The sequence below is a fragment of the Pundamilia nyererei genome, unplaced genomic scaffold (assembly GCF_000239375.1).
Source record: "Pundamilia nyererei isolate P.nyererei 1_Seehausen unplaced genomic scaffold, PunNye1.0 scaffold00048, whole genome shotgun sequence".
Lineage (NCBI taxonomy): Eukaryota > Metazoa > Chordata > Actinopteri > Cichliformes > Cichlidae > Pundamilia > Pundamilia nyererei.
The window spans coordinates 3,264,416-3,286,501 of record NW_005187449.1 but is presented as its reverse complement, the minus strand read 5'-3'; the positions used below and the strand labels follow the sequence as shown (position 1 = coordinate 3,286,501).

At 43.8% G+C, this 22,086-nt stretch overlaps 2 protein-coding genes and 1 long non-coding RNA gene across 3 annotated transcripts in view; 1 reads left to right on the top strand and 2 right to left on the bottom strand.

The window, feature by feature from the left end:
• adam17b (ADAM metallopeptidase domain 17b) overlaps window positions 1-5,389 on the bottom strand; it is a 9,020-nt gene extending 3,631 nt beyond the window's left edge. Inside the window, exons 1-14 of the mRNA XM_005732780.1 lie at window positions 5,072-5,389; window positions 4,247-4,379; window positions 4,031-4,164; window positions 3,435-3,523; window positions 3,183-3,363; window positions 2,538-2,668; window positions 2,369-2,455; window positions 2,174-2,284; window positions 1,800-1,944; window positions 1,626-1,717; window positions 1,374-1,523; window positions 1,024-1,223; window positions 844-947; window positions 324-458 (exon numbers count right to left, since the gene is read on the bottom strand). Coding sequence (XP_005732837.1) covers window positions 324-458; window positions 844-947; window positions 1,024-1,223; window positions 1,374-1,523; window positions 1,626-1,717; window positions 1,800-1,944; window positions 2,174-2,284; window positions 2,369-2,455; window positions 2,538-2,668; window positions 3,183-3,363; window positions 3,435-3,523; window positions 4,031-4,164; window positions 4,247-4,379; window positions 5,072-5,156 — 1,777 coding nt within the window. The 5' untranslated portion in view covers window positions 5,157-5,389. The remainder of the gene's footprint in view (window positions 1-323; window positions 459-843; window positions 948-1,023; window positions 1,224-1,373; window positions 1,524-1,625; window positions 1,718-1,799; window positions 1,945-2,173; window positions 2,285-2,368; window positions 2,456-2,537; window positions 2,669-3,182; window positions 3,364-3,434; window positions 3,524-4,030; window positions 4,165-4,246; window positions 4,380-5,071) is intronic.
• Window positions 5,390-7,892: 2,503 nt separating this feature from the next.
• On the top strand, window positions 7,893-17,820 carry taf1b (TATA box binding protein (Tbp)-associated factor, RNA polymerase I, B). The gene is made up of 15 exons (XM_005732781.2): window positions 7,893-8,083; window positions 8,872-8,970; window positions 9,294-9,378; window positions 9,449-9,546; window positions 9,612-9,704; window positions 10,055-10,148; window positions 10,263-10,422; window positions 10,506-10,605; window positions 10,682-10,829; window positions 10,935-11,109; window positions 11,187-11,224; window positions 11,449-11,536; window positions 11,938-12,008; window positions 12,155-12,377; window positions 16,190-17,820. The coding sequence occupies exons 1-15, from the start codon at window positions 8,066-8,068 to the stop codon at window positions 16,527-16,529; spliced, it is 1,830 nt and encodes a 609-aa protein (XP_005732838.1). The 5' UTR covers window positions 7,893-8,065; the 3' UTR covers window positions 16,530-17,820.
• Window positions 15,157-15,620, bottom strand: LOC102205993 (uncharacterized). The gene is made up of 2 exons (XR_311716.1): window positions 15,407-15,620; window positions 15,157-15,213 (listed from the first exon to the last, which is right to left on the bottom strand). It is a non-coding gene; the product is annotated as an uncharacterized LOC102205993 (long non-coding RNA).
• Window positions 17,821-22,086: the final 4,266 nt, after the last annotated feature.

Sequence of the window (22,086 nt, the reverse complement as noted above, 5' to 3'; positions counted from 1 at the left end):
TAGGCTTTCAAGCCTATACAGCTTGGAGTAAGACAACATGCATGAAGAGGATGATGTGGACAAAATACTCATTTGCCTAATAATTCTGCACTCCCTGTAAACGTGCTCATTTATTCCTGATATTGGGGCTTAATGTCAGCAGGTTAGACATGTGATAATGAGCTAACTGAAAAACAACAGCTCATTATAACCAAACATTATACTAGATACTACTAGATAACGCTGAGATAAACAGCCTTCCTGCTATCAGAGTACACTCACCACAAGAAAACTCAGGGGTATAAACCTAAGTTTAAACTGTTTGCAAATTGAGAGCGTCGTACCGTTACAGGCGCAGGGCTGCAGCTTCAGGACGGCCTGACAGAAGGGGATACACTCTCCATTCAAACACTCGCCACTGTCCAAACACGCCGTCTTATCTGGAGCATTTTCTGGAGGAGGACACTCGCTGCTGTTTCCTGTCAACACACAACACTTTATATTACACTATCAGCGTTTCCACCTGCAGCCATTTATCCAACCTCACTCTCTGCTTCTTCTGCTATTGGTTCAAAAACATTTTATTAAGATAATTAGAAGTTTTCATTGTGATGACTAAAATAAGACAACTACGTATTACTAAACTGAGAATTGCAAAAGATTAGAAAGGATTTAGATTCATTGAAACAACCGATCCCAGACCCTGCAGTTCCTCTATCGTCCAATAGAGGCTCCAGCAGGCTCCCATGTTACATTGTTCAACTTTACAGCAGAAATAATAATAACAGCAATAATAATAATTTTAAAAATCTGCAGTCGTCTGACGCTGTCAACTGAAAGTGTTGTGTGGTAACTGGAGCTCACCTGTGCAGTATGAGTGTCCTTTACAGGTGGCATCGATGGGCTCCTGACAGACCGCTCCTTTGGCCTCGAACCTGCACTCCCTGCAGCAGGCGCTGTTCCTGTCACTGAACACAGACAGCAGGGGTGAGCCGAGAGCACCGCCGCAAGAGAATCACCTCACCTGTCAGGTGTATCTCTGACCTGCACTGAGCATCGGCCTTCAGCCTGCAGTTGGGCGTGCAGCAGAGGTCTGAATTGATGTGCAGCAGTCCTGGGTCGCACTCCTCGCCCTGCTCCACCCGGGAGTTCCCGCATACATTGATCTTCCTCTCTTTAAAGCAGGACGGTGCTTTCAACCTGAGACGCTTCACGATGGAGCGCTTACTGCAGTCGGAGAACATCTGGAAGCACACAAGAGGCAAACACAGACTGTAATTCTGCAGAGGTTCACTGTCGCTTCAACTCATAATCAATGTGTAAAGAGGCGCTAATAAACATGCAGGTGGAACAGTGAGTTTAAAGACTGAAATCCTGGATTCAGCATTTTGCACCTTGTTGTTGACGTGGTCTCCGCTCACGGCGATGGGATACATGACATACTTCCCACCCTGGTCCTCTCGGGGGGCACACTCCGGTTTGTCCGGGTCGTGCTCTGCGCCGAAGTTATGGCCGAGTTCATGGGTTGTCACCAGGTCCGCTTCCTGTGGAGATGACGAACAATTCCTGTGTCACACACACACACACACTCAAACAATTCTAAAGGAGCAGGCATTAACCAATCAGAACGCCTGGTTCATTTCCACCTTGGTCAGGATGGTCTTGCCGTAGTTCTTGGTGCTGGTGAGGCCAGTGTTCAGGTAGATCACTCCCTGCTCATTTAAGGTCGAAGGACTAGCTGTGGTGGAAGGAGACAACAACGTGAGTCACACTTCCACCTCCATCTACCAGGGACTCTGGGGCGGAGCCACGGGACTCACCTTTGGAGCAGAGGCCTCCAGCGATGTCGGCTTTAGACGGGGCGACGTAGGCAAGCCCCAGAGTGCCCTCGTCAAAGTCCTGATAGGTGAAGAGATGAGCGAGGCAGACGTTGGAGGCTTTCCCCGCGATGTCCACACTGAATTGCTGCGAGAGGATGGCGAGCAGAGACCTCAGAGAGCTGACCGATCCAATGCATCCGACACACTCCACATCACAGCCTGCTCTACTCACACTAAGCTATTTCTTTTCAAATTAAATGTCGTTTTCACAAAAAAACCTGTGTTCACAGACCTAAATCTTGAACCTGTTTCTCTAAATGTGAATATGGACACAGTTACTCGGTGGCGTGGCAGGGTCAGCTTCCTGTGGTTACCTCTAGCAGCTTCTTCACATCCCAAACGTCTCTGCCCTCCACTGGACTTCCCTTCATGTTGAAATGAGTTTTTCCGGGATCCACAGGAGTCGGATACTTCTTGATGATGATCTGATGGCAGGAACGCGGTGTCACGTTAAAAATCACAGCGTCCGAGTTTAAACACAAACAGGAAGCGGAACAGAGCGTGCTCACCTGATCGATCTGGACGCCGTACCCGCTGAACCCCTCGTCCCATGACGTGTTTCTGTAGATGTCGTCGACACGGTCAATCAGCTCAATCTGAAACACATTTGGGAGGGGGCAGGGTTCAGTGTCAGTGGATGGGAGAGGCGGGGGTGATGAATGTACAGGTGGTACCGACCAGGTAGTTGAGGGTGGTGCTCTCCTCGTCGCGGCCCATATGTTTGAAAAAGCGATGGTCGGCTACCAGCAGCAGAGGACACGAGTTCTTCTTGTGGTCGTGCACGTGACGCTTCACTCTGAACGCCGACTCTAAACAAGAAACCACCGAAACACGTCACACAATATTATTTATGCATTTGAAACTGAAAGCTCTTTTTTTATTTGTTATTATTTATAAGTGTTTGAATGTGTCAAATATTAAAATATATGTTTTTACAGTAAAATCTCTCTTCTCTTTTTTTCCCCTACCTTAAAAATATTTTTTCAGATTTTGTATTTTTTCATTTAAAGCTCGAACTTTTCCTTCGGTTGGAATGGCGAGCTCTCTTTTGTTTAAACAGCTTTTACTTTGTGATTTTTTTTCACATTAAAAGTCTTTTTTCTGATTGACTTCCTGTTTGTGTCGCTCGCTCTGTACTCAGTTCAGATGAAGGTGTTTCACTGGGCACCTTTGTGCTGAGCAGTGACAGGAAGTTCTCACATTCTCTGTGGTTAACGCGGTTCCTGTGTCACCTGGGCGTGGTCACTTTGGGTCAGTGTGAGCTTTACCCTCAAACAGGAAGCAGTCGCAGTGCTAAGTTCAGGTGAGGAGCTCACTTCTCACCTTCTTCCTCCTTTTCCTCCATCACAGCTGCTTTTACGCTGTCAGGGAGCAAGTCACTGGGGTCAGAGGTCACGTAGCCGCAGACCGAAGGCTGCTGCAGGCGGCTGATGTTGCGGATGTCTTCCGAGCGATAGATTAGGAGGCGACCGCCAGAGGGCGCCGATGTGAACCTCCAAAGAGGCTGAAGAGAGCAGATGAAGGTTTAGGGACTGATCACTCAGCAGGCGTTTACTCCAAGTCTCAGGTGTTTACCTCGACGTTGTACTCGGCCTCATCAGTCAGGATGTGAGCGGAGAACTCGTCATCTTCGATGTGCGCCTGAACACGGGAGTTCTCCTCCCCTACAACACAAAAACTCATTAAAGGAGCAGTTACTCCATGTTAATCCTTTCAGCTAAAGGTCACCACACACATTCCACACGTGTGTTTGAAGTACTTTGGACCAGCATCTACAAGAAGCCCGATAAGGCCTTGTGAACCTTCTCAAGAACATCTGGGGATTTTTTTTAATTACTCTGCAAGCTTTACAAGAAACCATGAAGTAGATTTCTCAAAACTCAGAGGACCCCAAAAACCTCCACGAGAGACTCTAAAACCCTCTGAGGACACGTGAAATCCCCACATGGACTCTAAAAACCCCATAAGAACACCTAAAATCTCCATGAGACCTCTTTAATCCATTCAAGGAGCCCAAATATCCCTACAAGAAACCAAAAGACCTCTACAAGGACCTTAAAAGCCTCCATCAAGAGGAATACAAAAAACAAAACAAAGAAAACAAACAAACAAAAAAACCACCAGAAGGACCCCCAAAGACCTCCCACAAAGGCTCTGCTTAAATAGTTTACCGATGACGTGTCCAGTGAAGTAGTTGTGCCTGTTGACCGGGTAGGTCGACTCTTGGCCGTCCTCGCTGATAACCACGGCTCTGAAGTCGCTGGTGAAGAGCTCATCGTTGGTCCTCAAGTAGAGTCTGAAATGCCTGTAGACACGAGGAGGAGATGTTCACAAATCAAAGATTTTAAAATGGCACAGAGCTGCATGGACGGACGCCGCCATCTTACCTTTGCAGGGCGCTGAAGCTGATCAGCTTCTCTACGTGCGTCTGAGTCTGGACGTCACGACGGCGGACGGAGTGCGTCTGCAGGCTGGAGAGAGGCAGCACATCAAAGTCATCCAGCATCGCTCTGAGAGACACTGCGGAGGGAACGCAGACCTGCCTGTTAGCATTGAAAATCCTGTGAAATACCTCAGCTCTACCACACGCCAACAAGTGACCAAACTCAACACATCAGTTAATAATTAACACAAATGAAATGCTGCAGACTTTATATTTAATAGAAATGTAAGTTTTTCCATCCATTTTTTCCTTTTATGAAAAAAAAGGAAAAAGTTTGTAACGATAAACGAAGTTAAAATATTAAACTTCAGTACTCTGCACTTTTTATCATCTCATTTCCTGTCAAATGATGACATCATGATTAGAAACCAGTGACATATGCTAACATCGTTATGGCACAGCATTATTCTTGGTTTTGCTTTTTCTTTCTTAAAAGGCACAATTAACTCCCTACACTTCTCTTATTATGACTTTTTTATTTTTAAGTTCATGTATTGTGATTTTTTTATAATAGTTAAATATCTGGTCAAAATGTTAACTTTTAATCTCATTTGACTTGATTTTCCATTTAATAAACTACTATCATGATCCAGTTGAATAATCCTGCACTCAGCCATTTATTTAATTATCTGTGATTTTTATGCGAATTAAACTTTTGTTTGACATGAGCGGTCCTCCATACCTTCTGCCTCAAACATGAACTTTTCCGGCGGAAAGGCGGCTCTCACAAAGGACACATTTACGATTAAATTCAGTTTTAAACACTCACTGAAGTCCTGCTCCGTCGTGTCCGGGGGGACGGCGGCCTTCGTTAAAGCGGTGAAAGCGGCTAAAAAGGCGAAAAGCAGCCACATGTTGAACCGTCGGGGCGGACTGAATGAAGACCTTCCGCCGCCCGCTTCAACGTCCTAGCATCAGATTAAACTCCAACCGCAGCTCAGACACAAACTTAAGCTTTAAAGCTCATCTCTGGACCGACCTCACTAAATCTCACCCCACTCGAGTCTTTGTTGTGTTTGGAAACGGGCAGAACAAACGCCCCCACTCACCAGGAAGTCAGAGAGCGTCCGAGTGAAGCTACCGTAGCCGAGGAAGCAGGGCGGAAGTAGGCCCGAGGGCTTTCACAGTAAAAGCAAGGGATTTTAAGGGTACGATTAAAAAAGTATTAATTCGATTAATAATCAATACTGTAGGGCTGTCCTGGTTGACACGCCTCTGCAATGTTGCGTGGAGATCAGGGGCAGTACCTGTGGACTGGCTGCGCTGGGTGTTGGTCCCCATCTTTAAGAAAGGGGACCGGAGGGTGTGTTCCAACTACAGGGGGATCACACTCCTCAGCCTCCCTGGGAAAGTCTATGCCAGGGTGCTGGAAAGGAGAGTTCGTCCGTTAGTCGAACCTCGGATACAGGAGGAACAATGCGGTTTTCGTCCTGGTCGCGGAACACTGGACCAGCTCTTTATCCTCTCCAGGATACTAGAGGGTGCATGGGAGTTTGCCCAACCAGTCTACATGTGTTTTGTGGACTTGGAGAAGGCATTCGACCGTGTCCCTCGGGGTGTCCTGTGGGAGGTGTTGCGGGAATATGGGGTGTCTGGCCCATTGCTACGGGCCATTCGATCCCTATACAACCGTTGCAAGAGCTTGGTTCGCATTGCCGGCAATAAGTCGGACTCGTTCCCGGTGGGTGATGGGCTCCGCCAGGGCTGCCCTTTGTCTCCGGTTCTGTTTATAATTTTTATGGACAGAATTTCTAGGCGCAGCCAAGTGGCGGATGGCTTTCGCTTTGGTGGCCTCAGAATCTCATCTCTGATTTTTGCAGATGATGTGGTTCTGTTGGCTTCATCGGGTGAGGGCCTCCAGCTCGCACTGGAACGGTTCGCAGCCGAGTGTGAAGCAGCGGGAATGAGGATCAGCACCTCCAAATCTGAGGCCATGGTTCTCAGCCGGAAAAGGGTGGAGTGCCCACTCCGGGTCGGGGATGAGTTCCTGCCACAAGTGGAGGAGTTCAAGTATCTCGGGGTCTTGTTCGCGAGTGATGGGAGAAGGGAGCCGGAGATCGACAGACGGATTGGGGCTGCAGCTGCAGTAATGCGGACGCTGCACCGGTCCGTCGTGGTGAAGAGGGAGCTGAGTGTAAAAGCGAAGCTCTCAATTTACCGGTCGATCTACGTCCCTACCCTCACCTATGGCCACGAGCTGTGGGTAGTGACCGAAAGAACGAGATCGTGGATACAAGCGGCAGAAATTAGTTTCCTCCGAAGGGTGGCTGGCCTCTCTCTTAGAGATAGGGTGAGAAGTTCGGCCATCCGGGAGGGGCTCAGAGTAGAGCAGCTGCTGCTCCACATCGAAAGGAGCCAGCTGAGGTGGTTCGGGCATCTGACAAGGATGCCCCCTGGGTGCCTCCTGGGTGAGGTGTTCCAGGCATGTCCCACCGGGAGGAGGCCCCGGGGCAGACCCAGGACACGCTGGAGAGATTATATCTCTCGGCTGGCCTGGGAACGCCTTGGTATTCCCCCGGATAAGATGGAGGAGGTGGCTGGGGAGAGGGAGGTCTGGGCCTCTTTGCTTAGGCTGCTGCCCCCGCGACCCGGCTCCGGACAAAGCGGATGAAGATGGAATGGATGGATGGATCAATACTGTTGAAAACAAACGCACGGTAGCTAATAGTAAATATTTCAATAAATTTTAATGATGGAAATCTTTTAGACTGGAGGGGGAGTGCTGTCATCTTAACTTTAAAACTAAAACAAGTTTAAAAAAAAGTTCATTTTAAAGTAATAAATATAATACAACATTTAATTAATTTAATGAAATTAACTTGATGAATAAATAACAAATAAAAGTATACAATTTAAATTTAAAATACAAATAGTAATGTATACATACAAATGTGTTTCTAATTAATAAATAATCAATTTCTTTTGTTTAGTGGGATGTCTGTGTTGTATAGCCCTCTTTGCTTTGCTTTTAATAGCAAAGCAATAATCAAACCTTCAGTTGTTTTAGAAATGTTTCACAAAGAAAAGCGTTTACCCGCACATGTTTTATTTTGAAAATCTATCAGGCGTTTGTGTTTGTTTTGTTGTAAGCTTTGCACGCGAGTCCAACAAAAAGCTCGCGAAACCATTCCCGTGACAGTGATTGATAACAGCTGATCCGCCTCAGCTAGATCAATAATAAAAAATCAATCAAACCATCATTCTGTCTGTACGTATATGTGTGTGTATGTATGTGTGTGTGTGTGTGTGGGGGGGGTCACCTTATATAAGAGAATCAGAGAGACATCTGGCATCTATTTATAACCTCTGACCTCATCAAATCCGCTTAGAAACACAGAGCACATCAGGAACCCATCATCATCATCATCATCTGGAGGAAGAAAAACTCTCACTAAAGTGATTTAGAAACATCCAGAAAATTAATACTTAGTATATTTATACGAGGAGATGTAAAAAAAATAAAAAGTATAAAAGACACATTTATCATTTGTTATTTTAAACACATTTAACACAGTATAGCACGTGTATTATTTTTACTTACAACAATATTTAAATAAAGCATATTTATTTTATTTTACAGCTGAGTAGAAGTAGTTGAAGTATGTAATCTGGCCTGTGGTTGCAGCAGAGAGGCGTTCAGTCTCACAGAAATCATGCGCGAAGAAGAAGAGTCCCAGCGTCTCCAACCAGAGGCACGTGCGGTTGTAACAAAGTGCTGACAAAATCCAAACTTTCGTGTTAAAGCTGCAGTTTTCTACTCAGGATGGATGACGAACACACGGTGAGTCTCCCAGTGCTCTCATAAACCGGCCGTTTCATTTTACGCAACCTACGGTGAACGCAGTTGTCAGCTAGTTCGGTCCTACCAAACTCAATTAAAAATATTAGTGTTTTAAGATGATTGGCACGACATTCAGTCTCCAACTTTAACTTCAGACATTTAACAGGTTTGTGTGACTCCGCAGCCGTTGAGTAATTAATCGGCACACATTTAATAACTGTTCTCTTCAATTAAAATCCGTTAGCGTAATATCAGCGACAGTTTATCCATAATGTTCAAAATAAACTCCTCTACCAGTACCTGTGAACTGTGTACGCTTAATGAGTTTTGATTTAAATTTTGATTTTAACTACATTGTGTGTCGAAATACTCAGAAAGTCTCAAAGAAGCCTTAAAGTTAACAAATGAAAACGCAAATAAATATTCCCGATAAACATAGACGGATTATTTTAGCAATCGTTGTTAATGACGTCTAGACTTTTGTGTGTGAAGTGTTTAGGATCTGGAGGTTTAATTGTTGACCTTCTTTCCCGTGGGCGCTGCTGTACAGTTTCACCAGCTGTTGTACATAAATTTGTTTTCAAAGGCATTTGAACGTGAACATTAGCTCTGATTTCTCCTCCGCTGTTCATTAAGAGCTGAATGCACGAATATAAAGTTAATAAAAACATGAAGTACCTTTTTTTTGTTTGTTTTTTTTAAAGACTGAAAGATTAATTTATTCATTAGAATATTTACAGAAACACCTGAGCATTACCGTGTGTCTGTGTATGTGTGCGCGCGTGCAGGCCGAGTACACGGTGCCCTGTGCCCAGTGTTCAGCAGTGGACTGGGGCATTTCGGACGAGGGTCGCTTCTACTGCAGGTCCTGCCACAACGTGATCGAGGTAAAAACATCTTCGTCATTATGACCTGTACAGTGGTCTGTAACTGGAGGTTGAGGTGTCAGGGTCTCTTCAGTGCCCTTTCAGAGACACTCTTTTTACTACACAGGTGGATGAGTATGAATTTGTTATGGGGATATAGGGAATTCATGAAGCGCCTTGAGGCGACTTTTGTTGTGATTTGGCGCTATATAAATAAAATTGAATTGAATTGAACCCCATAAACATGCTTTAAGATGCTTCTTTTAACAATATGGTGTTGGTGGTTAAGCCCACCTGTAGGGTACCTCCTTATTCTGTTGCCTAACATGTGACTGTGTCCTCAGAGGACCCGGGAGGTGGTGGACCTGTCCTTCTTAAAGTTGTCCAGCAGGGTGTCGACCATCAGAGGACCCCGCAAGAAGCAGGCCGGTCAGTGTCCGATCAGCAGCAGCATAAATCGATGATGTCATATCGTGTTTAACGTGTCTGTTTGTCTTAGAGCGTGGTCACGTGTGGATGGTCTGCGAGGGTTTCCAGTTCATCCTGAAGAACCAGGCCGATGCTCTGCTCGCGCTTGGAGTCCATCCTCAATTTAAGGTCCGCCTCCTCTCTGTTAACCACAAAGCAATCAATCAGAGGCCTAACTGGTGTTACTGTTTCAGGATGATGTGCTGTGTCCTCTGTGGAGGTGTTACCTGCAGAAAAGTCGCCAGGCCTACACCCACGACCCCGTGAGGAGCTGCAAGTTCAGAGTGGTGAGTTTTTATGGTGGTGCCTGGAAACTGCTTGTCATTCATATATATATATATATATATAAATAAAATTATTTCCTGGCAGTTTCACCTTTGTTTTTAATCCATTTTCATTTCTTTTTTGTATTTTTATTTGATTTGTGTATTTTTAATCCTTAATGTTGATTAGTTTTGTCTTTATTTTCTTATTTCACTTTTTTTTTTTTAAATTTGTATTCTTTTTGTATATTTAATCATTTTATTTGATTTTCTATGTTTTACTTCATCTACTAAGTTTTTTTATTTTTTTGGTTATTGATTTCATTCGATTTATTTCATTTTTTGAGATTTAATAATTAAATCTAAATTCTCAGAGAGCTGTGGGCTCTGACTTGGAGAGCGCCAGCGAGGGGATCAGCTGCACAGATGGCGAGTCGAACCCAGCAAGCACGGCGGGCTCAAACACAGGTACGGTGCTGGAAGCGTCCTCAGTCTGACAGGAAGCTCCTGTAAAAGTTTCAGTGTCAGGTCATATGACCAGATGAGGTTTCCTGCGTTAGTTGACTGCTCGTTTAACCTCAGAGAATTCTGGTTTTTGGTCCGGCTCCTCGGACACCCTCACCTACCTGTCGGCCAGGAAGAAGCGGAGCCAGAGTCTGCTGAGCATGAAGAAGACACTGTCTCTGATCTACCTAGCTCTGGTGTGGAGCCGTGAGGCGCTGACGCTCAGCGACCTGCTCAGGTACCACTTGCACCCACCTGCACTTGCGTGGCTGAGGGGTTTTAACCAGTGTGTTTCACCTGGATGAACGTGATGTTTTGCAGGCTTGTGAATGAGGGTCACATCCCGTACTTGAACGCCTATGAGCAGCTTCCCGAGGAGATGAAAGTCACGGGGAAGGACTCCCTCATCTTTGTAGTTGAGGTGAGAAAGCCGCCATCTTGTTTATTACCTGGCCCCGGTAATGATGCGTGACTTGGCTCTCACCTGGTTTCTGTAGACGGTCCCGTCTCATCACGCCGTTCATAAAGAGGCCGAGACTCTCATTCAGTTCCTGCAGCTGCCTGCTTTTCCTCCAATCAGTCAGCAGACCCTGCTGCACCCGGCGCTGCTCAGCCTCAGATACCTGTCCGATGTCAACCTGCCCGGTAACGACTACTTCAGTGTTCTGACCGATAATGGTCTCTGCTGGAGGCGACCTTCTTTACATACAAACACTGACAGTGTACCTGTACACGCCTGTTTCCTGTCAGATGAGCTCCACCCCTGGGTCTGCAGGCTGTTGGAGCACACCGGTATGATGGATCAAACGCTCCACACATTTGACCCCCGCAATCACCCCACCCTGCCACGGTATGACGTGCAAGCCGCTGCCCTCATCATCGTCACTCTGAAGCTGTTCTTTTGCCTGGACGACATGACCGAGTGGTACGTATCTTTCACGCCGTCAGACGACCTCCGGCAGGGCTCCAGGTGTGCTGACTGTGATTGGTTCTATCTTTCAGGCATCTGTCCAATGATCTTGGACGACAGAAGGACTCAGGTTGGGTTTTTATTTATTAAAAAAATAACATGGCACAGATGTAAGGAGCTATTCGATAACATGATCAGTTTGAAAATCAATGGCTGACTGCACGTGTTTGTGAATGACTGTATACAGATGACGAACTATGTCTGATCTTGGAACTTTTCTGCCCTTTTGACCTTTGAGCGTGACCCCTTCTAGACGTGGCTTGTGTGCGACTCTGTCTCTGTGTGGATCCACAGGTAAGGTGTTTAACCTGAGGAGGTGGTACAAAGTGATGCAGGCCGCTCTGATTCGAGCTCAAGAGAGGAGAGACCAGAATGTCTCCAGGTAGGACATCAGCGGTATTTCCCCTGATGTGGATCTGTGTGCAGAAATCAGATTTTAGTCCTGATTTTAAAGCGTGACGTCATTGGCGTATCTGCACACAGGAAGTTTGCAATCTGTGCGTTACGTTAAGGAATAATGGGCTCTTATTTTTTTCTTTTTTTTTTCTTTGTGTTTTTATGTGAATAATGTGAGTTTGACTCTGGTGTCTGACTCGGACACCTGCAGATGTGGAGACATTTGAAGCTGCTTAATAGCTGCTTGTGTTCCCTTAAAAAAAATAAAAAATCATGATTTTATTTATTTATTTATTTATTTTTCTTTTAAACCCGTGCTTTCTGTTTTTGATGAAGAGTTCCTGATATGCTTTTTTTTTTTTTTTTTTTTTTTTTTCTCCCCGGCAGGAAGCAGTGGAAGTCAAAGAAACAAATTTACCCAAACAAGAAAGAAAAGTGTTCGATGATTAAAAAAAAAAGTAAGAAATTAAATTGGCTGATCTTATTGTGAAAGAGAGGTGAAGTCCTGTCCTTTCCTGTATATTAATTTCTCTCTGCAAAATGAATCTGAAGCACATGAAAAAACATCCTGAGATGCGACACGCTCCCTCTGTTGTTTGTGCAGGAATTGCAGAGCAGGTCCAGCTGTGTTTCGAGAAGCTGACTTCCTGTCCATCGGGGCTCCAGGACGTAGGACCATCGAGCTTCATATTCTGCTGGGGGGACGAGGAGGAATCAGACGGTCCCAGTCTGCACCACATGAAGCTGGACGAGGTCGTGACCCGTAGATACGACTTCCTGACTCCGCTGAACGACATATACTGGCACCCGGCGCTCAGACGCTGCTTGTGAGTCACTCACAGCTTCAGTCTCAAGTTGAAATATCAAAATACACAAAAATCTCAAAATGACCAAAGAGGAATATTTTCTCCAGAAACTTGCCTCAAAGAGAGAAACTTCCAAAGAGGAAAGTGAAGATTTCACACTTAAGAGTGTACTGCTGCTTGTATAGAGCAAAAATAGAAGTTTGCACGACATAAACATCAGCGCTTGTAGATCGCTGGTCATCAGCAGTCAGCTTTATGAAATAATTCAGTAAAAAATTGAGATTTATGGTTTTAAACCCTGGAGAATGGCCAGTAAAGGGAGTAGTACACATCTTGGCTTGAGATCTTTTGACAAGTTGTTCTCAGAGGACAGAAGTTCTGGTGAGTCTATTTGGTCGTTTAAGGCTTTAGTCATTTTAAACTGAGCTGATGACAGAGGACTGAAAATAGCGATGCATGAACAAAGAATCTTAGTGTGAAGTGTCAGGAAGAAAAAAATTGGGTGGAGGAGGAAGTTACCTGCCAGCGTGGTGGAGTAATGTGATGGTTAGGAGTAGAGATGGACCGATCCGATATTACCTATCGGTATCGGTCCGATACTGACCTAAATTACTGGATCGGATATCGGAGAGAAATAAAAAATGTAATCCGATCCATTAAATATCAGAAAAGCACCTCACAAAACTTGCAACACGGCGCAACTCGGCTCATAACCGTAGCATGTCGGAGCAGTATGCGTCACGTGATAGAGCGGCTGTGTGTATTTGTAGCCTCACTACCAAACCAGCGTTTCATCTCTGAAGTGATCCCAGAGAGAAGTAAAGCAAGTGTCTAAGTTTATCTCTGAATGTTTGTAAAGCATTCCCACGCTAAGCTTAACAACCGATATATGGAGCGACTGGCTCTTCTCTCTTCCTCCCTCCCCTGCTTTTAATCTGATGTAAAATGAATAAAAGTCCATCACTGTATATATATTAACTATTAAGTCTAATATACCCTAGTAAGCTATACTACATTTTTCTTTGGGAAGATACCATCTGTGCAGTCTGCAATTCTGTAGAAGAAAGATGTTGAATCTATTTAATTATTCTTGAAAAATAATTGATTTCTATGAATTTTTTTCCCCCACACTGCATCAAATTAAAGTTGATTACGTCGATTAAGCATCATGAGGTGGAGGATGGGTGGTGGTTCCCTATTTTTTTGCTGGGAGTTTGCAACCCTATTAGTTAGGTTGCTTAATATTTCTGCTAAGTACTCTTTAAAATACCAGAATAGGGAGGATGGAGTAGGTTTAAGTTTATTAGATTGATCAGTATTGCTATTACTATGAAATATTTTGTTGTACTTTTTACATACAGGTATAACAGAATAGCTTTAGTGTTGTTGTTTATTTAAACTTGAGTATGAACTTATACAAAATGCAGCAAGATATTAAAAAAACAGTTTTATTGATTACAAAACACACTATATCGGATTCATATCGGTATCGGCAGATATCAAAATTTATGATATCGGTATCGGACATAAAAAAGTGGTATCGTGCCATCTCTAGTTAGGAGTTGTGAGCTCTATGATGTTCACTGGCTGGTTGAAGTTTCCCCCTCAGGGTGATGACAAAGCGGTGATATATGGAGATGTACTGGTGTTCTGTATGTCATGAAGGTTGGACTGATGTTGCCTCACAGACTGGACGCTGGGTTCGATCGCTTACAGAATGGCGCTTCTTACCTCATGTCTGTGAAGGGTTTCGGTCATCCAGGTCATCATAGTCTAAGGAGCTTAGAAAAGCGTCTGGACTTTAAATTTCTTGGGAAGCTTCTTCAGTTCTTACTGAAGTCAAATGGCCCCGGATGTCAGTGTCTGGGAAGGATCTCAAAACTGGATTATAGATGGCAGACAGTTGGTATCATAAGACCCGCCCTTTGTTTAAAGATGGTTGTTCAAAGTAGACATAGGTCGTGTCCAAATTCATGGGCTGCATCCTCCTGAGGCCGCATTTGTAGACCGATTACGTCACAGCGACGCGCCGAAGGCTGTCCAAATTTGTAGACTCCTCCGAAAGCAGCCGACAAATGCGTCCTCCTTTTCCCGAATTTGAAGGATGGGTCGGGTGTGTCCTTCGTGGCCTACCATATCCCAGAATTCATAGCGCGGCCCAGCCAAACTCCAGTTTCCAACAATGGCGGCCGCTACTAAGTTTTAAAATTACTCATACTAATCTTTCTGGGTCACAAAATGAACTTTTAACATATTTTCAGGCGAGAAAGTAGTTATGGAAACATCAAATATCTGCTCGGTTTATCAAGATATCGCATATTTGCAAAAGTGCTTCGACGTTTTCTGAGCATCTGCTACCCACCAGCTTGATAGGAAGCCGGGAGCTCGAGGGTCACTGAAGCCGCCGAGAACGGCACAACTCCCGGCACATCATTTTCAGATCACCGCAGAGTTTCGCTACTCAGGTTAAACGTAATATATAATTCACTTAGACAACCTAAAAATGTTATTGTTGGGCTTTTTTCAGTGTTTTATTTGTTTGTGAGTAAATCGGTTTGGCTGAGATTAAAGTTATTAGATTAGATAAAATAGATAAAATAAAACGTTATTAATCCCCCGGGTGGGTTCCTCCGGGATCTTCACACAGCTGAATAAACGTCAAACAGAAAACTGATTAAACAGAAGTGTGAGACGGTTGAGAGTTTACGCCAGTGTCCTGTTATATTTTAGACGGCAAGGAGTGTAGCATTCCAGCCGGACTTTATTCAGACGATGCACTCAATGATCATTACGGATGGACCATGGTGGGGTATTCCAACCCATTTATTCACAAATTGCCATAGACACATCGTAAGAGCTGTAATCATAACATAAAACAAATAAACATTCACTTGATATAACCACGTTTCTGTTATGCTAATCAATTCACAGAAAAGGCACAGGAGGTGCTAGCATCAGCCTGCTAGATCGCTCATAAACTTATTAACAATCAAGTAATACATTTACAAATTGTCCGAAATGTAAACAACAAGTACAACACACAAACATACCTGTTCGCCTTCCAGCTAGATGCTAATTTTAAGATGGATGGAAAACGATAACCTTCTCATTAATCCTTTCTGCGGCAAGCAGTTGCGGTACGATCTTCCTTCCCGGAAGTTGCCCGTTCCGAATTTCAAAATAAGAGTCTAATCTATATTATAAGGTATAATTCGTTCAGGGATTTAACTGTTTGAAAAATATCAAATAAACAAATAATCTGGGTCATTTACAAGGAGCAGACGGCTGAGTTTATTAAACTCCACCGATACAGCGGTGACGCTAATTAGAAGGCTAGACGTCCAATTTCCCCAGCCGTTTACTTCCGGCCTACCCAACCTTCTGAGGACCCGGCCCACGTAGATCGCGAAGGCTGGGTCCTCAGGAGGATGCAGCCCATGAATTTGGACACGACCATAGATGGCTTTTTTTTCCACTCCTCTTTCAAACCAGAGAAGACATTCTCTGTCCAAAATGTAGACATTTGGGGCATCCTTTCTCTTGGGGAATCAACAATTGCTCTTAGAACTGAAGATGCTTCTCAGATGAGAACGAAACGTCTTCAAGAAACTTAAAGAAGTCCAGATGCTTTTCTTTCCAAGCTCCTTCGATTCCTTCGATGCTCATTAGTGGGTTTTAAACTGATTTGCTGAATGAGATCTCCTGGAAGACCTCAAACTTGTGACTAGGCCCGACAACAAACTGATCCCACATCATAATGCCAAATTTCCCCTCATCTGTTCAAACGTTCCCATGACGATGCATTGACACTTAAATCTTGCCTCCTCCTGCAGGTGCTACAACAGTCATTACAAGGAGGTGGAGGCAACGCTGCCACGCTCCTTCATCTGGCTGCTGCAGCTTTTCGCCTTCATGTTGGACGTGAAGCCGTTTTGCCTCTATGAGGAGGTCCTGAGTGTGGAGAGGAGGATCTTTGACACCAGACTGTACAGAGGGAAGAGCAAGGCCAATGCCGGGTCTTCGGCTGAGACCGCCGGGGCTTCACCCGAGGCCCAGGCTTCACTCAACACCCGGACGTCACCAAGGAGGACCCGGACATCACCCAGGACGGCTGAGGCTTCAGTCGGGACCTGGGCTTCACACAGGAAGCGGCAGCGAAGTAGGAAGAGCTGAGAACTTGCAGCATCTGTGGGACATTTGGCTGTTTCTGCTACCTCCGTGTTTTTGTTTAAACCAAAGACATTTTTAATAAACCTAAAAGGGCTGCTCTTGTCTTTGATTAATTGCATTAAAACTGATTTTTCTGTCAATAGGAAGAAAATTTGATCAGAGCGTTTCCTAAAAAGGAGAGAGATCTCTCTAAAGGAGGAAAAGATTTGTAGTTTGAACAACAGGATCTGATGGAGAGTCGCAGCATCGGGTTGGGAATGGTATCTGCAGGCGGGGAGCACGCAGTACCTGGAAGACTAATGGATGTGTGGCATGTGATGAGGGTGTAGTTCTGCGTGTGTGTGGATGGAGCTGGAAAAGCTTTTAAATTGTGTAGATTTAAAGTTGTTAAACTTGCTGTCCTGAATATTTGAGCAGACTGTGTGACTCTCCAGGGGACTGCCCTGTGTGCCGTGGATGAACAGGAGTGCTGCACTGACTAAGAGTGACCAGCAGGAGGTGATGTTCAATCACACTAATGGAGAGCAGCCTGTTACAGGTAGCACACACTGAAACTGCTGAGGTCCATTACAGCAGCAGCGCCGAGCAGCTGGCCAGATGTTTGTGGAAAAGTTGAGCTCAGAGCTTCTTTTGGCTGCTTGATTCTGTGGCTCCTCCTCCTCCCTCTGCAGCTGAATGTTTTTTGGGCGAGTTTGAGATCTTCTGGCTTCAGAAGCTAGAAAACAGCTTGCGGTTGTAGTATGAAGGGTGGAGGCAGCTGTAGTTTAGAGGAGCTAAGGACTTATTTACCTCAGCTGACCTCCATCTGACACAGGGTGACCTTTACTTCATGTACAGTCTGCTAATATATCTTGACTTGATTGAAATGATTGTGAACAGCTGTCTCTGCTGCTGGGCAGATGGCGGCAGCAGCAGCAGAAACAGCTGTACTAACCCTAACTGTTGACCAACCAAAGGTTAAAGGTGAAGCAGTGTTTCAGGTCTTACTCTGGTCTGTTACTTGTGTCAGTCCTGAGGAAGCGGAACTGCTCACCTCTGGTTTCCACCTGCAGAAGAAGAAACTGTGGCCAACACGTGACCTTTTGTAATGTTTTCTTACTATAAACCCCTGAATTGTGCAGGTTTAGCTCATAACTTATCTTTGTGTTTATATGTGTAAAAACCACAACCAATATAGTCTTCACTCTCACAACGTCATACAAATGATTTTTTTTTTCTTAAAATCAAAACAGAACATGGGAAAAGAGACTTTGAAATACGCTGTGCCTGTTTCTTGGAATTATCTATAGAAGGAACAAAATGGAGTTTAAGTCCATTTTAAAGAGAGAATAACTCTTCTAGTCAGTGTGACTGTTTTTAATGTCGCTCTTAATGATGTTTTTACATATAAATGTATTTGTTTTTTTACTTATGTCTTGTAACTTTTGCTGCCATGATGGCCACTGGAAAAGTTTTAAATCTCAATGAGACATTCACCTGGATAGATAAAGGATATTACAGTGTGTCCGGGGATGGGCGTCCAGGTACACACCGGCTCACTCCTTGGTGGCTGCTTGTCGGGGCCTGGAGCCTGGGGCTCACTCGGGCCACTTCGGGGGTGGGGTGCTGTCAGCCTCTCGGCCTGTGGCTCGGTCACAGGCACAGCTGCCTGCCGACGGAGCTCACGGGCGCGTCACTGCCCCCCCCCCCCCCCCGGCTTCTGCTCCGCGGCTGCTGAGTGACCCCTCATCTGGGGCTCTCCTCAGCTCTTTCTGGGATAGCAATTCTCTGATGATGTGCTGCAGCTGGTTTCTAAAACTATGTAAAGACATCCAAGTTAGAAGACGTCTGAGGCAACCTGAGCCAACTGTTTGACTTCAGGTGTGCTCGCTCCATCGAGTCGCTGCTGCTATGGCCTCTCCTCTGCAGGTCATTTGAGTTAATCAGAAAACAAAAATAAAATGAAAGTAGAATCAAATACAATAAAGTAACAGCAGCATCTCATGCTTCATTTTTAACTTCATTCATTTGTTTTCACCAGTTGTTTGTCCACCTTCATTTACCACAGCTGTTGCTAGGGTAACATTACAGTGTTGGGCAGGTTGCCATGGTGATACTACAGAGAGTAGCCATCAAAGAAGCTTTGTGTTGCATTCACTTACAGTTGGTTGACACTGGCATCGAGTCCTCAGATGAACTCTGAGCTGTAAATGTTTTATTGAATTTCTCTGTGTGCCATAAACGCCATCGTACTGCATTCAAGGCCTGCTGGTTCATCTCAGCTTCAGTACTTTGTGAGTAGTACTTCCTGTATTGGTTGGCGCAGCAGACGATGTACAAAAATGTCTACAAGGAGCCTGGTCACCAGCTCCAAGCATCTGACAAAATAGAAGCTTTGTTTCTTTCTAAACGCATGATCGTAACCATCGTGTATAAGACAGAGCTCGCTTCTGTCACATCACCTTTTGGTTTTTCCCAATCCTCAGTCTTTTTTTTAAAAAATTTTTTTATTGCATTTTGATGCCATTTTGTTTCCAGTGCTCACCATATTTGGATGAGATTGCACAGCATCCATGTTATTAGTGAGATCATTAAAAAGTGCCCCAACAGCACAAACATAGCCCACAGGTCCAGTTCAGGGACTCTAATTAGCTGAGGTATCTGCTAGCAGACAGCTAGCAGCTACTGGCACCTGTGTTTTGTCATTCACCGGTCAGTCAAAAAGGCCACACTCCTAATAATGCAAACTTTAAGCCTTAATACAATTTAAACAGGTTGTGATATCTGTATCTTACTTCTGATATGAACCCAAACAAACTGTTAGACTCTGTTCTTCAATGTGTAAAATTATGTAATCTGCATATAGTGACACCCTTCTGGTTATTCTTTTACTTCCTCTTTATTCTGTAGCAAAAGTTTAAAATGGGTGTTATGAAGGGGGAAATTCTCTGTAGAGAACAACCAATTTGTGTATCAGGCTGTAAACATGTTTATTTCTGCTGTGAAGTTTTAACATGGGAGTGTATTGGGGACTGCAAGGTTGTTGTTGTTTCAGCCTCAGAAGTCTCAGGTTGTTTTTTTCCCGGTTGAGTTTGAAATCGTTCATTTACTCAAGTACTAACCTGCAGCGTGCCATCACCATTGCTGTAGATTCAGAAAATAAGAAGTCACACTAAACGAGTAGTTTAAATAACTGACTACTGCATTAATCTTTTAACTGGAGAGGCTTCAGGTCTGTCTTTTTAACTTCTAATAATATTTAAATAATCCTCAGGAAACAGATGAGCTCTCTCGGCTCAGTTCTGTGTGCTGACTGTTAACTTGTGTTTTTGCAGCTTTTTAAAAAAAAAAAACTTTCAAAAAAACCACACTTCCTGTTGAAAACTGAGTTCAGCGCTCAAAGAGCCAACTCCGCATGGACCTTAAACACATCAACTCCCCTGCCATCACGAACTAAACATCTGGAAGAAGTCCAGATTTCACTCCACAGTTCCTGGAAAGAAACTTGGCTCTTTGCAAAGGATTTCTGTCATCTGACCCCTATTTAAACAAACTTAGAAATTAAAAATCAGAGGACATGAAATTCTCAGACTGAGTTTCAACCTAGAATTTTAAGCCATTTTTACCTCATGAAATAATAATCTGTTTGTTCTCATGTCAGTAAAATTTTATCGACTACGTCTGCACTTTGTTTCTGCTGTGTTTAAGGTTGGTGAACGTGAACTGCACAGAAGAAGAAAGTTTGACTCTCAGAGGATAAAACTTGAGGTAGGATAGATCTATCAGTGATCGATAAACTAATAAATCAGACTGCAGGTCAGAATATACCGTCCATATTTCGTTAATTTCCCCAAAAGTAGAATTATTATTTTTTAATCAGGAAAAGATTCTTCTCAAAACTACAAACATCTTTTTTTCTGAATTATTGATACTGATTTCCAAACAAAAACCAGTTGACCTTAAACGTCTCAGTGTGTCAGATTTAAATGAGAAGATTTTATTTAAAAACCACTGACTTCAAAGAAATTCAAAGATTTTTTCTTTCATTCTGGTGCTCCAAAGAAATGAATAATTTCAGGGTTTATTTCAGTAAAGTGCAGATTTAAATTTTGTTCAGAAAAAAAGGAAAATGTCTGTTTGCTGTAAAGAATTTAAATCAGATTAAATTAAAACCAAGAAAAACTTAATGTTTGTGTCGCATATTTTAAAAACATTGTTTAAAAAAAGACTGAAATCAAAGAAGAAATTCAGGTTCTTCTTCAGAGTCACAGACTTTGATTCTATTCTGCTGGACGCAGAGATTAAACCAAAACTTCATCACAAACTGTCAGAGAAAGAAGCTTGAAACACTTTTTTTTAATGTAGCAGAAACTCAAATATTCAGACCCAAAACTGAAAGTAACACAAGAACAAATACAAACACTCATATTCTGTGGAATGTTTTTACCTGTTTAATGTCCGTATTAAAACGTAGATAAATGAAATTTCTTCCTTAAAGCCTTAAAGGTTTGATGTATTTTTGATTTGCTCTGAAGCTCAGACTCTATCCTCAGTTTTAATCCCGACAAAAAAAAACAACTTAATGCTGCTGCATGAAGACTAAAGACTAAAGCACGTCTGAGAGGAAAACAGGAAATACAGTTTCATTTCAAAACTTAAACTGTAAAAACAGAATCAGAGGGGTTGTTTTTGTCCATCTGATTCCCTCGTTTCTGTCTTTATTCCTATTTTAATCACAGTTGGAGCTTCAAATATGAAAACATTTAAGTTCAGTGTAAAGTTCTGAGGATTAAACCCGGTTCTTGTGAGCGTTGTTGTGATGATGCGTCTGCAGTTTGATGTCTGCTCTGCTGTTCCCTCTGTCACACACCAGGACCATCCACCAGGCGTCATTAAAGTGGCCAAACAGGAAATGAGCGACACAGGAAATGTTTGTTTACACTGGCCTGGAATCAACTGACTCAGCTAAAGCAAAAAAATAAAAACTGATGAACTGACCGTGGAGGACGAAGTGAAGAAGGCCAGGAGAAGGAAACAAAGTAAGAGAAGGAGGGAAGGAAAACAGGGGTTTCTGAGAGCCCTCGGTCCGGCCCCTGCTCTGAGCCTCTGTTTCCCCCTCTGCAGCACCACAGAAAAAGAAAACATTTGTACAGTGTATGTGTTGAGGGCGTTTGGTGCGCCGCCCGCCTTGTACAGGATGACGGATGGAGTTTGACCTACATTTGAGTGACCCCACCCACCCCCTCACCCCCTCCTTCCTCTCCCTCACACATGTTTAATAGGGCTGGGTGTGTCGCTGGTCGATGAGGTCAGCTGGTCTGACTGCACAACTGAAACCTGCAGACATGTTTCAGACTACTGCAAAACTACAGGCAGTGCAGAATTATTAGGCAAGTTGTATTGTGAGGAATAATTTTATTATTGAACAACAACCATGTTCTCAATGAACCCAAAAAACTCATTAATATCGAAGCTGAATGTTTGTGGAAGTAGTTTTTAGTTTGTTTTTAGTTTTAGCTATTTTAGGGGGATATCTGTGTGTGCAGGTGACTATTACTGTGCATAATTATTAGGCAACTTA

Excerpts from the sequence above, each read along its gene's own strand:
- taf1b (XM_005732781.2), top strand. Across the intron at positions 9,705-10,054 it reads GGAGCTGCAAGTTCAGAGTG|AGAGCTGTGGGCTCTGACTT; the intron begins GTGAGTTTTTAT and ends CTAAATTCTCAG. Across the intron at positions 10,606-10,681 it reads CCCTCATCTTTGTAGTTGAG|ACGGTCCCGTCTCATCACGC; the intron begins GTGAGAAAGCCG and ends TGGTTTCTGTAG.